Source organism: Macaca thibetana, chromosome 3 (assembly GCF_024542745.1).
Source record: "Macaca thibetana thibetana isolate TM-01 chromosome 3, ASM2454274v1, whole genome shotgun sequence".
NCBI classification, from domain to species: Eukaryota; Metazoa; Chordata; class Mammalia; order Primates; family Cercopithecidae; genus Macaca; species Macaca thibetana.
The window spans coordinates 156909796-156929039 of NC_065580.1; the positions used below are offsets into that span (position 1 = coordinate 156909796).

Consider the following 19244-nt stretch of genomic DNA (forward strand, 5'->3'; position numbering starts at 1 on the left):
CCTACTTTGACCTGGTGGACCATCTTCGCATCAGCAGGGTGGAGTTAGCACCAGCCTCTCTCTTGCCCCCAATTTAATCACCCCCAAATGATTCCAGAATGACTCAGGGCTTCATGAAAGAGATTACCTTTCTGTAGGGTGTGCACTCACCTTCCCATGCCAGTTTTCAACCTGGAAACACTGTGATTCTGGGATATTTCCTTAGAATATAAGCTCCATGAGGACAGGGGTCTTTTGTTTTCTTACATTTCCAAACTCAATTCTGTTCCCTGGTGCCTGGAACAAGGCCTGGCACAGAGCAGCGAGCCCAAGAGTTCTTGCTGGGTGCAGGCCTGAGGGTCAGTCACACCCCATCGTAAGTGTACCTGGAGATGCCACAAACGTGATCTGTATTTTGACACTTTCTTGCCAATTAGACAAGTCAACCAGGACAGCATGAAGGACAGAATGAGAGCGCAGGCTCTGGGGCCTGACACCTGGGTTCAGATTCCCCTGCTGCCATGTATACTCAGGTGACCTCCAGTGTCCATTGACGGTCCAGTGGCTCAGAGGGGCTGAGAGGGCCAGATGCACTCACAGGTAAAGGAAGGGTGCCTGGCACAGACCAAGCACTGCACGTGGCTTTGCGGCTGCTACTGGACCACCACCCCAGCATCATGGCAATGACTCCACTTTATTTCTGCTTTCCTACGTGGGTGTGGGCATTGATGTCGCTCTTGTCCTACCTCAAGACTTCTTTAGTGTGTTCTTTTCTCTCCTGTTTAGGCTCCCAAGAAACATTTGCAAAATGGGATTATCCGTGGCTACCAAATAGGTTACCGAGAGTACAGCACTGGGGGTAACTTCCAATTCAACATCATCAGTGTCGACACCAGCGGGGACAGTGAAGTTTACACTCTGGACAACCTGAATAAGTTCACTCAGTACGGCCTGGTGGTGCAGGCCTGTAACCGGGCCGGCACGGGGCCTTCTTCTCAGGAAATCATCACAACCACTCTCGAGGATGGTAGGTTGGGCTGGGCCCTGGTGATGACTTCCCCTCCGCAAAGGTTCCCTCAGGTCTCCCCGGCTCCCCCAACCTCGCCGCCCCCCCTCCTCCCCCCACTGACTTTGCAGTGCCCTGCAGGGCCTGGGGTCTCAGGTGGGAAAGCCTTGCCTCGTGACCTCGCCCACCTCGCTGATGCGCACCCCTCGGTTAGGGCTGGGTTGCAAAGCCAGCAAGTCCCTCGCTTTTCAGACTCTTCCTCATTCATTTCGGGTACAAGAATTGGGCTTTTCTGGAGTGAAAGCAAGGCTCTCCCTATTACTGAAGAAGTCTCACGAGAATGCAGAAATGCTATTTGCTTAAAAACTTTCTCCCAAATGTTAAGAAGGTTTTTTAAATTTTTTTTTTTTAATTGCTTTCTATTTTCAAGCATTCTGAGCACAGAGAAAAGGAATTTTCAGATCGCACAGTGATCGATCGCCCCCTAGCGGCCAAGATGAATTAATTAGCCCTTCCACGGTGACACAGAATAACCCAGAAGCTCAAATTTCCAGTAGTGTTTGTAAATAAAGAACCCTGGTATCCAAAGGCATAGTGTTTTAGGCAGAAAGTTAAGATATGGGGTTATTTGTAGCAATAAGTGGTAGCTTTCAAGGCAGCAAGCTGGAACTGCATTTACCTCTTGTGCAGTTAGCCATTTGATCATAGCTCCACCTCCCAGGTTCACGCCATTCTCCTGCCTCAGCCTCCCAAGCAGCTGGGACTACTGGCGCCCGCCACCACGCCTGGCTAATATTTTTAGTAGAGACAGGGTTTCACCGTGTTAGCCAGGATGGTCTCGATCTCCTGACCTCATGATCCGCCCGCCTCAGCCTCCCAAAGTGCTGGGATTACAGGCGTGAGCCACGGCGCCCGACCCTTGATCATAGGTTTGAGGAAGCAAATATAACTTGAACCTGTACTATCTGACAAGTTTTGCAAGGAGAGGAGTCTTCAGTGACTTGCAACTTGAACACTGGAATTGTCTATCTTCAAAATCTTTGCAATAGTAGTTAAATATGCCTTTGTTTTTGCTTCAATGCTCATTTTTCATTAAGATGCTTGTTTCAGCCAGTATTTTGCAGCCCCTCCTAGTGTCAGCAGTTAAGATGTACAAAAGCTCAATAGTAAAAATGCTTTCAATATTCTTCTGACCCGTCTCCTCGTCTGTGGTCTCTCTTCCCTCTGGGGAAAGGGATGAGGATGAGACGGGAAATCTGTGATTATATTTCTACTTTTTAGCACTTTACAATGGTTAAGCTTCCAATTTATATGCCAGATGTTACTAAATACAGAGGTACTGTACTCTATAAAGTAAATGCAACTTAAAGAAGTAACTTCCAAGAGTAAGGGGAAAATAAATCAGACAAACAATGATCTTCTACTCAGGCAAAAAAAATTAAGAAGCTGTCCTAAAAGTAAAGAAACTAAGTTGGAAAGAGAGACTATGGAATCCATTAGAATATATGCATTGACTCATGATATTTTACTGAGTTATAAGATTTATATAGAGAAGTGATCTTTGTTATTTTTTCTTTCATTTTGGGGTTGAGTGCATTTTTTGCTTGCATATTGAAATATTAAAATATGTTGCTTTTACAGTATTGCTTTGCTCATAAACCACCCACGGTTATTACAGATTCTCATTATTTGATTTCAGTGCCCAGTTACCCCCCTGAAAATGTCCAAGCCATAGCAACATCACCAGAAAGCATATCAATATCCTGGTCCACACTTTCCAAGGAAGCCTTGAATGGAATTCTCCAGGGGTTCAGAGTCATTTACTGGGCCAACCTCATGGACGGAGGTAAGAGGACTAAACTAGGACTTTGGGTTTGCCTCCAGAGAATGCATGATGGAATTTGCAGACCCTTCCTAACTCCTAACAAGGGGCTCAGGATACGGCGGGTACCTCTTTATCAATAGACACTTTCGCCTTTTCTGTCATCTCTCATTCGACATTTGAACAGGTCTCTCTGTTTAAAACATCACACACCTTCTAAACCCAATTTGAAGCCTAGGCGGGGGTGGCACTCGGGAAATTCAACATTGATGTATTTTCCTAATTATGAGTGTCTACGTCAAGTCTCTGCAGGCAGCACCAAAACCTCCATCTCTACCTAGATCATTCTATGTGATATGTATTCTAGAATGTTGGCCCCTTCCTGTTTCCCAGATAGAACTCCGCGGGGAAACATTAAAGTTCCTGTAGTTGTGCTGTAATTGGGTGTGGGAAAAGTGCCCAGGCACACGGAGGGGGGCACTCAGGAGGGGCCAGGACGTTCAGGGCCCTCTCGTTTTGTCTCCTGTTTCTCTTTCTCCTCTTCCTTCCCCTTCTCCTCCTCTCTTTTCCTTGTTCTTTATCGTGTGTGTGTGTGTGTGTGTGTGTGTGTGTGTGTGTGTGTGTGTGTTTCAAGTTGTAGGACAAAATTTTCCTGTTTGTTTAGGGCAAGACTTTGAAAAAGTGACTTTCTCAAGTGGCCATAAGATTGGGGCCACAAGTTTCTTGGAGCACACCTCATTGTCTTTGCCCTCAGGCTGCGAGTGGTGCCTGCCAGGCTGGGCCGGGTTGTGTGAGTATCCTGGGGGCAGAGCGAGGCTGCAGCCCCCAACAGGAGAGGCCTCTGGAAGTCTGCTCACTGTGTCCCAAGCCTGGGGGGCCCACACCTGCCTCCTCCCCTGCCCTCCATTTGCAGCCCCCTCCTGCGCCCCCTGTCCCTGGACAGTACCTCTCCTCCTGTTTGGGGCTTCTTTTCTTTTTTTTGAGAGAGGGTCTCCCCCTGTCACCCAGGCTGGGATGCAGGATCTCAGCTCACTGCAACCTCCACCTCCCGGGCTCAAGCAGTTCTCCTGCCTCAGCCTCCCAAGTAGATGGGATTACAGGCGTGCACCATGCCTGGCTAATTTTCAGTATTTTTAGTAGAGATGGGGTTTCGCCAGCTTGGTCAGGCTGGTCTTGAACTCCTGGCCTCAAATGACCTGCCCCCTTCGGCCTCCTAAAGTGCTGGGATTACAGGTGTGACCCACTGTGCCTAGCCTGGGGCTTCTTTTAACCCCTGCAACTGGATGTGATCCCTGATGAGTGCTCACCTCCAATTTTGGGCAAATGCAGTCAAGGACCTATCCCTTCCATGCTCAGGACCTCCTGGATCTGTTCTACCAGGCAGGCCCCTGTCCCCATGCAGGTAAACATAGGGCCCCACAAGGGGCAGGAGCCTCCACGGTGGGTGCAACAATAAGGCAAGAAGACACATGAGCAGCGCAAGCATTACTGGCTCAGTGAGCGCAGGCCTTTGAGCCTTAGCTCTGCTTGTCCCTAACTGGATGTGTTTCTCAGGACTGAGACCAGACCTTGTGCCTTTGATGCCACGTGTAGTACCTGGAGCAGTACCAGCCATGGGAGGTGATCTAGAATGACCCCCCTTGGTCCTGCAGCAGACACATTTGCTAAACACCCACTCAGCACTGAGTTCATGGGAAACACCAAGGTTGCTGTGTCTGTCCCTGTCGACGTTCCAGACCAGGGACCGAAGGAGATGCTAATGAATATGGAACCACAGACCCAAGAAGGGCAGATTTAAGTAGATGATTCTGTAACACCTTCACCCCCCTCCCACCTAAAGACAAGCTTTTAAAACACCACAGAGTAGAGAGCGATGGAAATTTGCAAAGTCATCTATTTTATGGACAAAATGCCATATGACATCATTATACATGTTCCTTCTCATTTCTACTCCTTACATTGAGTGGGTGAAATTAAATACCCTAACTTTCTTCTAAAGGCAGTGTTATGCTGAGGTGTCTCTTCTGTTGTTCTTGTTGGAAATATTTCTAGAATTCAGTGGCGACTTCATCCACATGACCCATATTTTCTAAGATCACTCACATTTGCTAACATTGCCTGCTGGCATCTCCATTCTAAAATGAAAGATGTGGCTTCATACCTTTAAAGCTGTGAAAACTTGAATATTCAAAAACAGAATTCTTTAAATAAAGAAATGCTTGGGAGTGCATGCAGCTTTTTAAAGACACTTTCACTCATGGAATTAAAATCAAAGTGATGAGATAAATGTACAGTGTAGACGTTCTGCACGTAATTTCCGAAAGATAAGCAAGAAACCTTCAGAAACAGGAACCTGCCTGCGAATGGTCACTCTTCCTGCTACCCGAGAGATTTCGTTTATGAAGCAGGTCAGTTCATGGGGCTACTGGACACTTTTGCACAAACTCCTCATTCTGTGGCCTCCAGGGCTGGCTGGATTTCCACAGACATTGAGCATGGAGTGACTGTGTAAAGCCACACCTTGAGCAAACGTCACCATCACACTCCACACACACACACACACACACACGCTCATCACAACACACAGCACGTAACCTGCACCCATGTGACACATATGCCACACACTCACATGCACCACACAGCAACCCCACACACCCCATACACACCACACACCACACCACACACACTACACCGACACCACACATATACACACCACACATGCAGCACACACCAAAGCACACACACCCCACACACATACATGCACCCCATATACACCACATACCACCCCCAGACACATCACACATGCACCACACCACACACCCCACATATACATGCACACGCACCACACATACACCACATACCACATCACACATACACACCACACATACACGTACCCCACATACACTGCACACTATGACACACATACAGACCACAGACACAACACATACACAAAGCCCACATATACTGCACACCACACCACACATACACACCACACACACCACACATACACACTCCACATACACCACACACCATACCACACATACACACCACACATACACCACATATCACACCACACACACACCCCATATTACACCACACACACCCCACATACACATGCACACACACCACACATACACATGCACACACACCACATACACATACCCCACATACACCACACACACCCCACATACACATACCCCACATACACCACACACCACACACTCACCACACACACCTCACATACAACACATACCACACCACATACACACCCCATATATGAGACACACCACACCACACATATACAAACCCCCCACACACACCACACACACTCCACATACACATGCACACACACACCACACCACACACACCCCAGTACACCACACACTACACCACACATACACACCACACCACACATACCCCCCACACACACCCCACATACACCACTCACCACACCACACATCACACACCTCATGCTACTCACAACAGATACCACACACATACACCATACACCCACATACCACACACACAGGCGCACACACACCATTCACATCACATACCACAAACACCACACACACACACCACACATTCACACAGGCTGAGAGAGGCAAATATTGTTACTACCACTGTAATTAGCAATAACCCGAATACTTTCCAAAATATGTCTAAGAAAGAATTCTGTTGTTAATGTGATCAGATGAGATAAAACTGGTTAGTATATTTGATAGGGCAGGTTAAATAAACAATACTTTGATGGATTTTCTGATTTTATTTTTCATGGTCAGAAAGTTAAATCATGGTTGAGGCCTGACAGAAACAGTTTATTTGAGATTGCTAGGACAATTGTATCCTTTGAAAAGTTAGCGTTTTCCTTTGAATTTTTGCTACCTTCCATCTCATCCATCTTCCTTCATGACAAAAATGGTAAACTCGGAAAGGAAGCAATATTTAGGTGCCAACTAGTGTATGTAGGCAGCTGGGGGTTGCTTCTGAAGCTATTCCCACACCTATTTTGTTTTCTGCCTTAAAACCCTCTGAGAATGAGGCAGGATATAAATAAATACACAAAACTATTTTGTTTAAAACAAAATTTGTAATAGAAAAAATCTGATATCTATATTTATTTTATATATATTTTTAATTTTATTCCCCTCATGGCCTCAACTGAACAGTGCACTTCAGTTAACATGTGTGTGTGTGTGTGTGTGTGTGTGTGTGTGTGTGTGTATTAAACAGCTCTATAGGGGCGTGGAAGATCGACTGTAGAAATTCACGTTTAAAAAGAAAAAGAAGTAAAAAGAATGGCAAACTAAACACTCAGTTTTGTATCTGGCTTTCTTTTTTTCATCCTTTGCTTTTTATTTCTTCCATATCTGCTAGTCACCCAATATCTGTCATCAGGAAAATACCCTTCCTTCAGAGTCTATGAGGCGTTCTAGCAAATAGGGCCAACTCTGGCTCAGGTGGTTTTCAAAATCTTAGAATTGGGGTTTTGACTGCTTTTGTCTTCACGGTTCATGATAAATTAGTTGATCAAAATGACTTGAACCCTCTAATGAGTAAACATCTAAATGTTAATTCTAATTAGCATATTAACTATTAGCATTTTTAATCATTTTGTTTTAAGTGTTTCCTTTTTTTTTTTTTTTTGAGACGGAGTCTCGCTCTGTTGCCCAGGCTGGAGTGCAGTGGCGCGATCTCGGCTCACTGCAAGCTCCGCCTCCTGGGTTCAGCCCATTCTCCTGCCTCAGCCTCCCGAGTAGCTGGGACTACAAGCACCCACCACCATGCCTGACTAATTTTTTGTATTTTTGTTAGAGACGGGGTTTCACCATGTTAGCCAGGATGATCTTGTTCTCCTGACCTCGTGATCCGCCCGCCTCAGCCGCCTGAAGTGCTGGGATTACAGGCGTGAGCCACCGCGCCCGGCCAAGTGTTTGCTGTCTTTAAGAAGATCAGAGAGGCCAGGTTGCCCTTCTGGCTCCTCACCAGCTCCTCTTCCTCATTCTGTCTGATTCAATTGTTGCGTGGCCGGAGGGTCACAGCTTTCTCCTATATTGTGAAATGATCCTACTTTCCCTGTGAGGTGGACACCTGCACTCTTGAGAAAAAAAAAAAAAAAAAAAAAAACCTTCATCAAAGTCTCATTACCAGCTCCCAGCACCCTGCCCTGACCAGCCCCTCCCCTCAGCTGTATTTTTATTGACTGTGTGTGTATATATCTGTAGGAATGTGTGTGTGTGATCTTTGACAGTGAAGTTTCTAAATCTGAAAAGATCTTAATGAGTTCTATATTTAAACTTTGTCTATTAGCATTTGAGTTTTTAATTAGTTTGTTTAAAGGCAGGGTCTGGCTCTGCCACTCAGGCTGGAGGACAGTGGCACAATCACAGCTCACTGCAGCCTCCAGTTCCTGGGCTCCAGCAATCCTCCCACCTTGGCCTCCCATGTAGCTGAGACCAGAGACATGAGCCACCATGTCTGGTTACATTTGGGTTTTTTATCCTAATCCAAAAGACTTGCATTAAATGCATTCAGGAAAAGGAATATAATTGAATATGGAAAGACCCTTCCTTCAGGGATGAGAATTTCCAATCCATCTGGGGCAACGAAGTATTGATATTTTGACTGCCTGGTGACCACACATGCGCAGACATTCTCCTCATTTTCATAAGCCCTCTGTTGAGATTTCCAAATTGTGACCTCTAACAGCTGGCACCCTGCTGGCCTCCCTAGAAGACAGGAGTCCAAAGGCATGTCTTTGGACCATCCTCACCCTGCTCTCTCCCCAGCAAAGCCCCAGCCTACAGAACTGCTTCTGGTGGTCCCAGGCCTTCGGCTCCCACTGGGGCGTGGACTGTGGGAGCCACAGGGAGCCCCTTTACCCCTCTTCTTGCAACTCCTAGAAGGCACAGGGGTTCTCTGGCATGTGAGGGACAGGCCTCAGTCATCCCATGCAGTATCTGCCACTCTCCTTTAATGCTGTATCCATTCCACATTGATCCTTTTGGTGACAAAAAATTAAAATGAACAAAAGACATTCCACAGTCATCCTCATCACAAAATACAGGGCTATTCATTTGTGAACTTCTGTGAAATATCCTGGACACACAAGAGAAAAGAAAAACAACGAACAGGAAGGAAAAACCGGGCAGGCAAAAAGCAAAAGCCCGTTTAATCTGGCAGACACGACGGCTTGTGGGTGCCTCTATTTTCAGCCTATTTTCTGCTTTTTCCCAGAGCGACGGAGGAGAGCAGCTGACATCTGCAGCCTGTGCCCTCAGCCACTGTGCTGGGCTCCTTGATCCTCTCTGTCCCTTGACTTCCTTGTCTGTAAAATGAATGAGTTGCAAAAGTAATGGAATAACTCTGCTGGTCGCATAAGTTACTATCTGTACTTAGAATAGCATAGCGCTGGCACCTAGGCAGGCACGCAAGTCACGTCCACTCCCTACACGGAGGCCAGGGAAAGTGAGAGAGATTGACAGGCAGCTAGCATTGCCCTCTACAGGTAGCCAAAGCAGACCTGTTCCACCAGGTACTCCCCGGACCTGCTGGTCTCTCGGGGTAACCGACCTGCTCTGGGTACCAGTGTGTCACTGACAGCCCCTTCCCCTAGGGAAACAGTTCTCAGACCCTTCTCATGCTCTGAAGATGACTCATTTCAAAACCCATCAGCCAAACCCCAAGGAAGTACATCCCTGGTAAGTTTTCTCAAATGGCCGTGTAGCATGTGCTGGGGACGAGAGTGCATAGTGTTCCATCTGTGAACGTTATTAGTTGATCCCACTCCTGAAAGTGAAGCATTTTTAGCTGACAGCAAATTTCTGACACATGCGCATGTCCCTTCAGGCTTGAAGCTGAGAGTTCACTCCAGGTAAACAGAGGGGTTTGCTGAGCCACTCAGTTTAGCGCAGGTGTATTTTTTTCTAATTTAAATATGTCATCTTTTCAGCTTTTTAAAGGTATAATTGACAAAAATTGTGTATATTTCAAGCATGCAGCTTGTTTTGACGTATGTATCCCATGTGAAATGCTCGCCACAATCAAGCTAATTAACAGCAGGTCCACCCCCTCAGATAGTTGCCCTTTTCTTCCCCCACCCCCAAATGATACCAAGTTTCAGTTATACAAGATGAGTAAGTTCTGGAGATCTGATGTAGGAAGTGGTGACTATAGTAAAAGATACTGTATTGTAGACTGGAAACTTGCTAAAGAGGGTAAATCAGATATTTGAGATGAAGTTAGGTACTTAAAAATACATGTATGTTAAAGTAGAGTTTGTTTAAAATAACGGTAAAACCCCTCAGCTTGCAGACGCTTCCTAACGAATAGTTAGCAGTGGAACTGCCGCGTGTGCAGTGCATGTGGGCCTCCGAGTGTGCAGTGCGTGTGTGCCGCCACATGTGAAGTGTGGGTGTGCCGCATGTGCAGTGTGTGTGAGCCGCCAAGTGTGCAGTGCGTGTGTGCCTCCGAGTGTGCAGTGCGTGTGAGCCGCCACGTGTGCAGTGCGTGTGTGCTGCTGCTCGTGCAGTCCATGTGGGCCACCACGTGTGCAGTGCGTGTGTGCCTCCGAGCGTGCAGTGCGTGTGTGCTGCCACGTGTGCAGTGCGTGTGTGCCGCCGCGCGTGCAGTGCGTTGTGGGCCACCGCGTGTGCAGTGCATGTGCCGCCGTGTGTGCAGTGCGCGTGTGTGCCGCCATGTGTGCAGTGTGTGTGTGCCGCCGAGTGTGCAGTGCGTGTGAGCCGCTGTGTGTGCAGTGCGTGTGAGCCACGGACTGTGAAGTGCGTGTGAGCCACCGAGTGTGCAGTGCCTGTGAGCCACCGAGTGTGCAGTGCGTGTGAGCCACCGTGTGTGCAGTGCGTGTGTGCCTCCGAGTGTGCAGTGCATGTGAGCCGCCGAGTATGCAGTGCGTGTGAGCCGCTGAGTGTGCAGTGCGCGTGTGCTGCCGTGTGTGCAGTGTGTGTGTGCCGCTGAGTGTGCAGTGTGTGTGTGGTACTAAGTGTGCTGCTCGAGGTGCAGGAGACATTGCTCATTAGCACCTGCTGAAGGCTGAGTGGCAGCCCTGGTGCTGGCCTTGGGTTGATAACACTTAACTTGGAGCGAATTGCTTCATGTTCCAGACCAACGTTCTGCCTTGTGTTCTGGAGCAGTTTGGTGTGAATGATCTTTTCCAAAGGGCCACATGACACCATGAGCTCACGGATGACTGTGCACAGTCCCTTTGAGGAATTCCCATGTCCAGATGGTGGCTGGACGGGTGATGGCATGGCACAGGGACAGTCAGTGGGGACAGCACGGGAAAATGAGCAGAAATAGGCTCAGAAGTGGGATTTTGTTTTCTTGTTCTTGTCCTCCAGAGCTGGGTGAGATTAAAAACATCACCACCACACAGCCTTCCCTGGAGCTGGACGGGCTGGAAAAGTACACCAACTACAGCATCCAGGTGCTGGCCTTCACCCGCGCAGGAGACGGGGTCAGGAGTGAGCAGATCTTCACCCGGACCAAAGAGGATGGTGAGAGATGGGTGGGCAACTGCTGGAAGGGCTGGGTCAGAGGGAGCTCACTTGCCTTTACCCTGCAGTTCATCAGGCTATTCTCAGTGCAAACCTTTGCTGCCTTCCCAAAATATCCCAGTGCAATTTAGAGCATTAGCTTCCTCTCTTGCCTTTGCTTGATGTGTCTAATCCATTGCTGCTTCTTCCTCTCTATTTTTTCTTCTTTCTTTTTTTTTTTCCTTTGGCCAAGTATTATTGTAAACAGAAATTCATTTTATCCTGGAGCTGTAATACTTGTCATACATGTTTTGTATCTTGTTAGAATAATTTTAGTGGCTCTTCAGTTATTAGTGTAAGCTCTGATTAAATCCATCCTTCCACTTCTTGAAAATTATGTACAGGCTGAAGTTCTATTATTCTTTGCCAGCTGAAACACTTTAGAATAAGTCCTTAATTTGAGAACTTCATGTTAATTTTTTTTTAATTCTTGCAAGAATTCATGGTGATTTAGTAAAAATTTAAATTGCTGCTCATTTTGTTCTACAACAATAATTCTTGCTGTTCCTTACAATTTGGATTGGGTTATGTGACTATTACCCAAACCTACAAAAACCGTACAACAAAGATTCTGTACTATTTTAAGGGAAACTCTGAGGGGCGTTAGCCAAGCCTGTTTGAGGAACAGATAAGTTCTGATAAATACTACTGTGGTAGTGAGAAAAGTAGCCTCCACCTTAGTAAAGGAAGGAGCAACTGATGTCAAATTGATGCCCACATAGAACCTTCCCAAAATATTCCAGCACGGATGTATACGTTGAGATGAGACATTAGCAGACCTAAATGCTGTGTTGGATTGTCTCTGCAACTTTTGTCATCTTGCCAGGACTCTGTTCCCCAGGCAGCATAGGGGCGGGAGAGTTGTTGGCCATTGCCAGTCGCCTCCCATGTACGGGCAGGTTTGATGTCTATGCCGTCTCCCCCACTACTAGAGTATCAAAAATGCTGTTATTCCATCCCATATCTGTTCTGATGGAAGCAAAGAACACCTGCTCAGGGGGCACGATACGCTCTTCTCCTCAGCCTTTCTGCCCCTGACCATGACTCTCTGTTATTCTAAGCCTGCCATCTTCCACCTCACTCTCTGCTCTCACCTTGGCAAGCCAGGCCTGGCTCTCCTGAGCTGCCCCAGGCATCCACTGTCACCTGGTGTTTTTGCTGCTTCTGTAGCCCTTCTCACATTATGATGTCTACACCCAAACTAATCCTCGTTTGCTTTAGTTTTTTTCTATAATGCACAGGTAGTTCTTCCAGGGAATGTGCAGGTGTCAGCCAGTTCTGCTGTAAGAAATTGGATTATTTAGGGAAATCTAAGTTTCAACTGTAATGCCATTAGGAAGTCACACATCAATAGAGATATCTAGAAAGCTAAGTCCTGAGTAAAGACAGCCATAATTTCATTTTTTAAAAATGTAATAGACACAGAGCTGTGCATATGCTGGCTCTGTCACCTGCTACCTGTGGGACTTTGGGCACCTTACCTAAGCTTCTCTGGACTGGGTTGTCCTCATGGATAATCTGCTGTAGCAATCAGCCTGCACAGAACCAATGTATGAGAGCTGAAGTGATATCCGAAAACACCTGCTTGCCACAAAGTGGGATGCTTCCTGACACTCAATATTTGATTATTTGCTCTCCACTCCTTCAGAGCAGGAGTGAAATACTCTTTTTTACATTGCTAAGCAATAATGCAAATGTCACTGGAATAATTATTTAAAGAGCAAATTGATCATCCACAAAAAGTTTTGCATCTGCATTTTTAGAAGAATGTACAGAAATCCAGTAAGAAGGGAAGGCTCTTCACAGATCCTTATTAATTTCACAATTTTAGATCAATTTTAAATTAATATTCTAGTTTTAAGAATCATAGAGTTCTCTTTCAAAACTTGACCCCAAGGCCCAAGGTCTAATTTGTCAATCAATTATGCCTTGCTTTTGTCTCCAGTGCTGATAGTGTGTGGAGCTGGGATTGACTATGGAAAACCCTGCCTTGGGTGCCCCAGTTACCCCAAGGAGGATGCCGTGGATCCCACTTTTGCTGGTGGTATGGGACAAGGACTATGCAGAACTGAGTGTCAATATTTCTTTAGGATAAGTGTGTATTTTCAAAAAGAAGTGGAGTAGTGGATCACTTGAGGCCAGGAGTTCAAGACCAGCCTGGCCAACATGGTGAAACCCTGTCTCTACTAAAAATGCAAAATTAGCTGGGTGTGGTGGTGGGCGCCTCTAATCTCAGCTACTCCGGAGGCTGAGGCAGGAGAATCATTTGAACCCAGGAGGCAGAGGCTGCGGTGAGCTGAGATCATGCAACCACACTCCAGCCTGAGTGACAGAGTGAGACTCCATCTCAAAAAAAAAAAAAAAAAAGAGGTGGAGTGAAGATTGGGTGGAAGAGGAGAAAAACTAGAATAATATCACTTTATCTCCCAGGTTCAGATGAAAAATTCAATAATTTAGAAATGGTGAAGAATTGTGTCAGTCACTTTTGTAGACTCAATACCTAATATAATTAGGCATTCCAGCAGTTTACAGAATTAAATGCAATTTTATTTATCTGATTGGAAGAAGGGACAAAGGCCAATTCAAAGAACGAATGCCCAGTCTAACTGATCACAGATCCTATTAATACCTCAGTGAGAAAGCTTTGTAATTTTGAAGTTTGGATTACACTTGCAAGTTCAATTAAATTGTGTAAAAATACAGATAGATTTCCAGTAAAGTGATAATTACCAACATTTACTCAGTTCTTTCTCAATAAGACACTATTTTAGGCTCAGGTTGAAGTTTCAGTGTTTATCAATATTCTTGCAAGCAAAGAAAGACAGCTACATTAACAGGGACCATCCAATTCAGTTGTCTATGCCAGACACACGTCCTGCACCAGTCTTCCTAATCTAGGGAGCCTGGAGGCTTAAACTGTGTTATTAGGTCACTGATCATACTAAAAAGAGAAAACCCTAATAAAGGCAAAATTTTACTTTTGCAGCAGATTATTTGCAATAGAAATATTTGTTTAGAGAACAAGTCTGTGCTTTAAGTAGTTTCTCTACCTCTATGTAAAGATTCTTGGGCTCATAGACATATTCACAGGTCCACGAACATATTGTCATGTCTCCGGTCATAATCTCGGGGCCATGGACATAGTCTCGTATCCATAACTATAGTCTCAGATGCATGGACATATTCTCATGTCTGTGGTCAGAGTCTCAGGGCCCATGGATATTGTCTTTTATCCATAAATGTAGACTTAGGTGCATGGAGATATTTTTGGGGTCTGTGACAACTGTTCACAGTTCACATTCTCTTTCCAGTACTACTCTATCAATGAGAACTTGTACCCCTATTATTGCTGCAGAAACACAAAGGATGACTTGGTGATCGGGCTTTCTGTTTTTGAGCGCAAGAACAACTAATCCTGACTTCTAAAACAGTTGTGAAATCCCAATGCCATTTTATTTGCCAATACTATAATATGAGCCAAGCCATAAGGAAAGAGAACACAAACAAAATGAATCTATTAATCTTCCAATTGCTATTTTCACGCTGAAGGCAAAAGCTAGTTTCAGCCTTGATCCCTTTACACAAGAGTAAACTTTGCATAGGTATCAATAGAGATAGTTAAGTTCAAATATTGACTGAACACATCACTAATGCACATAACTCTGAAGGCACGTGTGAGAGGGCCAGCAGCAGGTGTAATATGTCATCTCTACTCCCTCCCCACCGTCAATTAGCAAGTCTTATTGGGAGGAGACCTGAAAGTAGAGCTAAGAGGAAGCAAAAAAATAAGCTGACATCCAGATACCTCTGAATCCTCCGACCACCCATACCTTGAGCCATACATACTTATGAAGGTGTGGATAGTATGTGCCTGTGACGTGTGCTGGGGTGATTATATGACCACACCTCAGTGGACCTGAAAGGGGGTAGATTGCATGTTGTGTTTGCATAGCCACCAGAGGTGCTGCCCCTCAGTAGACACTGGGAAGTACAACCAATCAACACTGCTTAGGATTCCGGGGCTCTACAGCCTTTGGTAGTGTGCCCTGTGCAGTGGCCGGTATACCAGCAACACGACACATAAGATGTCCTAGAAGAGGTTCTACCACGTGGCTTTCCACATTCCCTCCACTGCAGTGGTTCTCAAACTAGGTTCTTACACAGCCCAAGGGTTATTGGGTGGGCCCCAGTGGTAAGCAAGAGGCCCAGTGAGAGTCTCCATTCTCTCCCTGACCCTGGCTTCAAGAGCCACCCCACTTCTACTTGTGTTATGTGCTGGGTTTCCACATGATGGTTTGGTTAAAGGATCAGTCAAACATTTAAAGAATGTTTGAACACTCCTGCTCTAGTGAGAGGAAAGGCCAAAAATACCAGAATCTTATGGACATGGGAAGAGAAAAGGGACATATGTGCATTGCTTGGTGAGATGACAGCTGTGAACGTGACACGTCCCTCCAGGATTGTAGCATCTGCATGGCACGGCATGGCTCAGGAAAAGCCACTGAAAAGTTGTGGGCTCAGAAAGATCTGGCTACCATGGTGTACCACATATGTACATGCATGTTTGTGTGTGCACATGCGCATACACACACACCTGCCTGTGGCTGTTTACTAAGAGCAGAAAAATGATGGTGAAAAAAAATGAAGCTGACTGCAGTGTTTGTGTGGGTGTTTAGTCAGACTTCTATCTGATATTCATACTTGAAACCAAAGCTGTTTCAGAAAAATGATTTTGGTATTTTACATTAAGGTATGTTACAGGAGGGCTTACCCATTTGTATTTATTTTCTATGCTGTGGAACAGATTGCTACAACCTTAACACCTTAAAGCAATACAAATGTCTTATCTCATCCTTTCCAAGTGTCAGGCATCCAGGTCTGGTTGAGCTGAGTCCCCTGCTCAGGGTCCCACAGATGAATCAAGGTGTGAGCTGGGGCTGTGCCCTCATCTGAGGTCAGGGTTTCCCAGGCTCACAGGTTATTGGTGGGATTTTTTGTTGTTGTTGTTTTTGGCTATGGGGCTGGAGTCACCAGCTTCCAGAGGCTGCCTGTTACTCCCTGTCACACCCCCTACCACATGGCAGCTTCCTCCTTCAAGGCCAATAGGAAAGCCTCACGTGGCTTCCAATCCCTCTGACCTCTTCTGTCTCTCTCTGACCTCCATCTCCTCTTCTAAGGGGCGCATCTGATTAAACCCAGCCCACTCAGGAAACTTTCCTTTTCATTAACTGAAAGTCAAGTGATTAGGACCTCAATGATACCTGCACAAGCCCTTCACCTTTACCACATGGCACAACCTGCCCATGGGAGGGTTCTGTCCATCGTAGTAACAGGTGCCACACCCATTCAAGGGGAAGGAATCACCAAGGCACATACACTAGAGGGCGGGGATCTTGGGACCCATCGTAGAATCCTGCCTACCACACAGACACGAATGAAATCAGTTTTCCACTCTTGAAAAATATGTATTGAGGATCTAGTATGTTCCAGATACTGGCCCAGGAACTAAAGATGCAGAGAAACAGGATGGGTGTGGTGGGGTTTGCAAGCTAGTGGGGGAGACAGATGTTGATAGATCACCCCTGAGTGGATTGTGTCAAGTGCAATGATGAAGAAGAGTCTTGACAGAGACATGGGAGCCCTGACCTGACCTAAGCTGGTGATCTGGGAAGACTTCCTGGAGGAAATGACACATGCTAGACCCTGAGAGATGAGTAGGAGTTGCCAGGGAGAAGGCAGAGGGTGGGGAAAAGTCCAGACAGAGGCATCCCAAGGCCCTGGATCATGGCAGCCCAAGGGCCCGGGGTGGGAGAAGCAGACCACGTTCAGGGAACTGAAACAGAGCTCAGTGTTGGGGAGCACCAGCGAATCAGGGGGAGAGCCCAGCTGCTGACCTGTCACATCCATGTGGACCTCCAAAGGGCTCGTCAAGTGACAATGGGAAGGGAATTCCAGGTTCTGGTTCTTGCAACTGAGAAGATGGGGGGAGCCCATGTCCTGAGATGGGGCAAGAGAAGCGCAGGTTTGGATAGAAGATGGTGAGCCCTGTTGTGACTATGTTGGCCTAAGGTGCCTGTGTGACCCCTGGTGGAAACGTCTCAGCCAACTGGACACATGAGACACAGAAGCATTTACAGCTCAGAAGGGATGTCCAGGTGCATTGGAGGAATGTAGAAGAGAGAATTCTCTGAAGGCCACATTCTTTACTGCAATCAATTAAACTTGTATGCAGAACTTTTCTCTACGATGCCCAGGAATTCATGAAAACTTCCCAAGCTTGTTTTGACCTTCGTAAGAAAAACTCAGATTACCAAAATGGGTGTGGTCACTAAGAGTGTTTCAAGAAAATATGTCCCAGACAGACATATACCATTTTTTACTCCATCATCTGCCATCTCTGTCTTCTGCAACTCTCAGTGTCTGGTGTTTGTCATTCACCAATGAGTCACAAAGTAAAGGCTATTATCATTTAATGACATTTAATCTAAGGACATAAGGATGGTTATTAGAGATGATAGCTAGAACTTATTTAGCGCTTACTCTACAGAGAACGATAAATCATTTACATGAAGTATCTCTTGTAATTCTAACAGCAAAAACATAAGCCAACACAATTATTGTAGATTTATAAATGAGGGAACTAAAGATTATTAGAGTAGTTAATCGACTTGCTCAGGACATGGAACTAAGGGGTAGAGCCACATGAAACCAGCAGTGGGGCTCCAGGGCCCACACCTTTAAGCTTTATGATATTGTCCAAACCAGAACGAAAATGTTAAGTTCTAGCTCTGAAAAGATTAGCTCAGTCATCCAGAAAACGTTTCCAAAATGCCGTGTTCTTCACATCTTCTACGTTGTTATTTTATTGTACAAAGTTCTAGTAACCATACAAGGAAAGACTGTGCAAGATAGATCATAAATCCATGTAGGAGGAGTCAACTGTGAGTTTAGATGGTGCAGTCAAAGCCCCTTGATTGGCTGTGACACAGGCATGCTCATGGAAATCCTCAGTTGAAACAAGGAATCGCCAAACTTTACAGTGGCCAAGAAGTACCTGAAATGCTGCATTTTAGCTTAATACATATAAATATGTATTCACTCCCTAATCATTCTGTAATCACATGACTTAGGATCACTTCAAGTTTTGGGTGAAAACATTGGAGTTCTGTGCCATCTTTTACTCCATGAATTGTGTATTTAATGTGTAGCATCTGCATTTTTCAACTGGTGTCTCAAGAGCATGTGACCATTTATCAACGATCTATTTGCAAATGGAGACAAATCCACATGTCCCATTCTTCTCAGTGGTCCTGACCAAACATAGATCAGCCTTCTTCCTTCCTTCCTTTCTTCCTTCCTTCCTTCCTTTCTTCCTTCCTTCCTTCCTTCCTTCCTTTCTTCCTTCCTTCCTTTCTTCCTTCCTTCCTTCTTTTCTTTTCTTTTTTTATCCTTCCTTCCTTTTGTCTTCCCTTCTTCCTTCCCTCCTTCCTTCCTTCCTTCCTTTTTTCTTCCCTCTTCCTTTCTTCCTTCCTTCCCTCCTTCATTCCTTTTGTTCTTCCCTCCTTGATTTCTTTCTCTCTTTAATTTCTTTCTAACTTACCTCTAAGGAAGCCTCTCCAAAGCAGTCCCATTAACTGTCATAGAAACAGCTTTTTCTTGCACTTGAATTTCATTGGTTTATGTAATGAATTAACTTACAGTATTACCCGTGACAGGTACAATTGTCACGAACAGGTTGGAAACAAATAGAATTGGCTCCTCTTCAGCAGCCATTCAACTGGTTGGTGCTAAACTACTTGGCCTCCTAAAGAGAAGATGTCCAGCAAGAGTGTTCACTGTAGTGAACACCAATCAGGGGCTTTATGGAAACGACTGAGAGTGTTGG

The 19244-nt window shown here is 45.7% G+C and overlaps 1 protein-coding gene across 2 annotated transcripts in view; it reads left to right on the top strand.

Annotated features, from left to right (window-relative positions):
• DSCAM (DS cell adhesion molecule) overlaps nt 1-19244 on the top strand; it is an 861731-nt gene that overhangs the window by 744523 nt on the left and 97964 nt on the right. For both annotated transcript variants that reach the window (XM_050784546.1, XM_050784547.1), the window contains 3 exons: nt 766-1006; nt 2685-2831; nt 11165-11320. In XM_050784546.1, coding sequence (XP_050640503.1) covers nt 766-1006; nt 2685-2831; nt 11165-11320 — 544 coding nt within the window. The remainder of the gene's footprint in view (nt 1-765; nt 1007-2684; nt 2832-11164; nt 11321-19244) is intronic.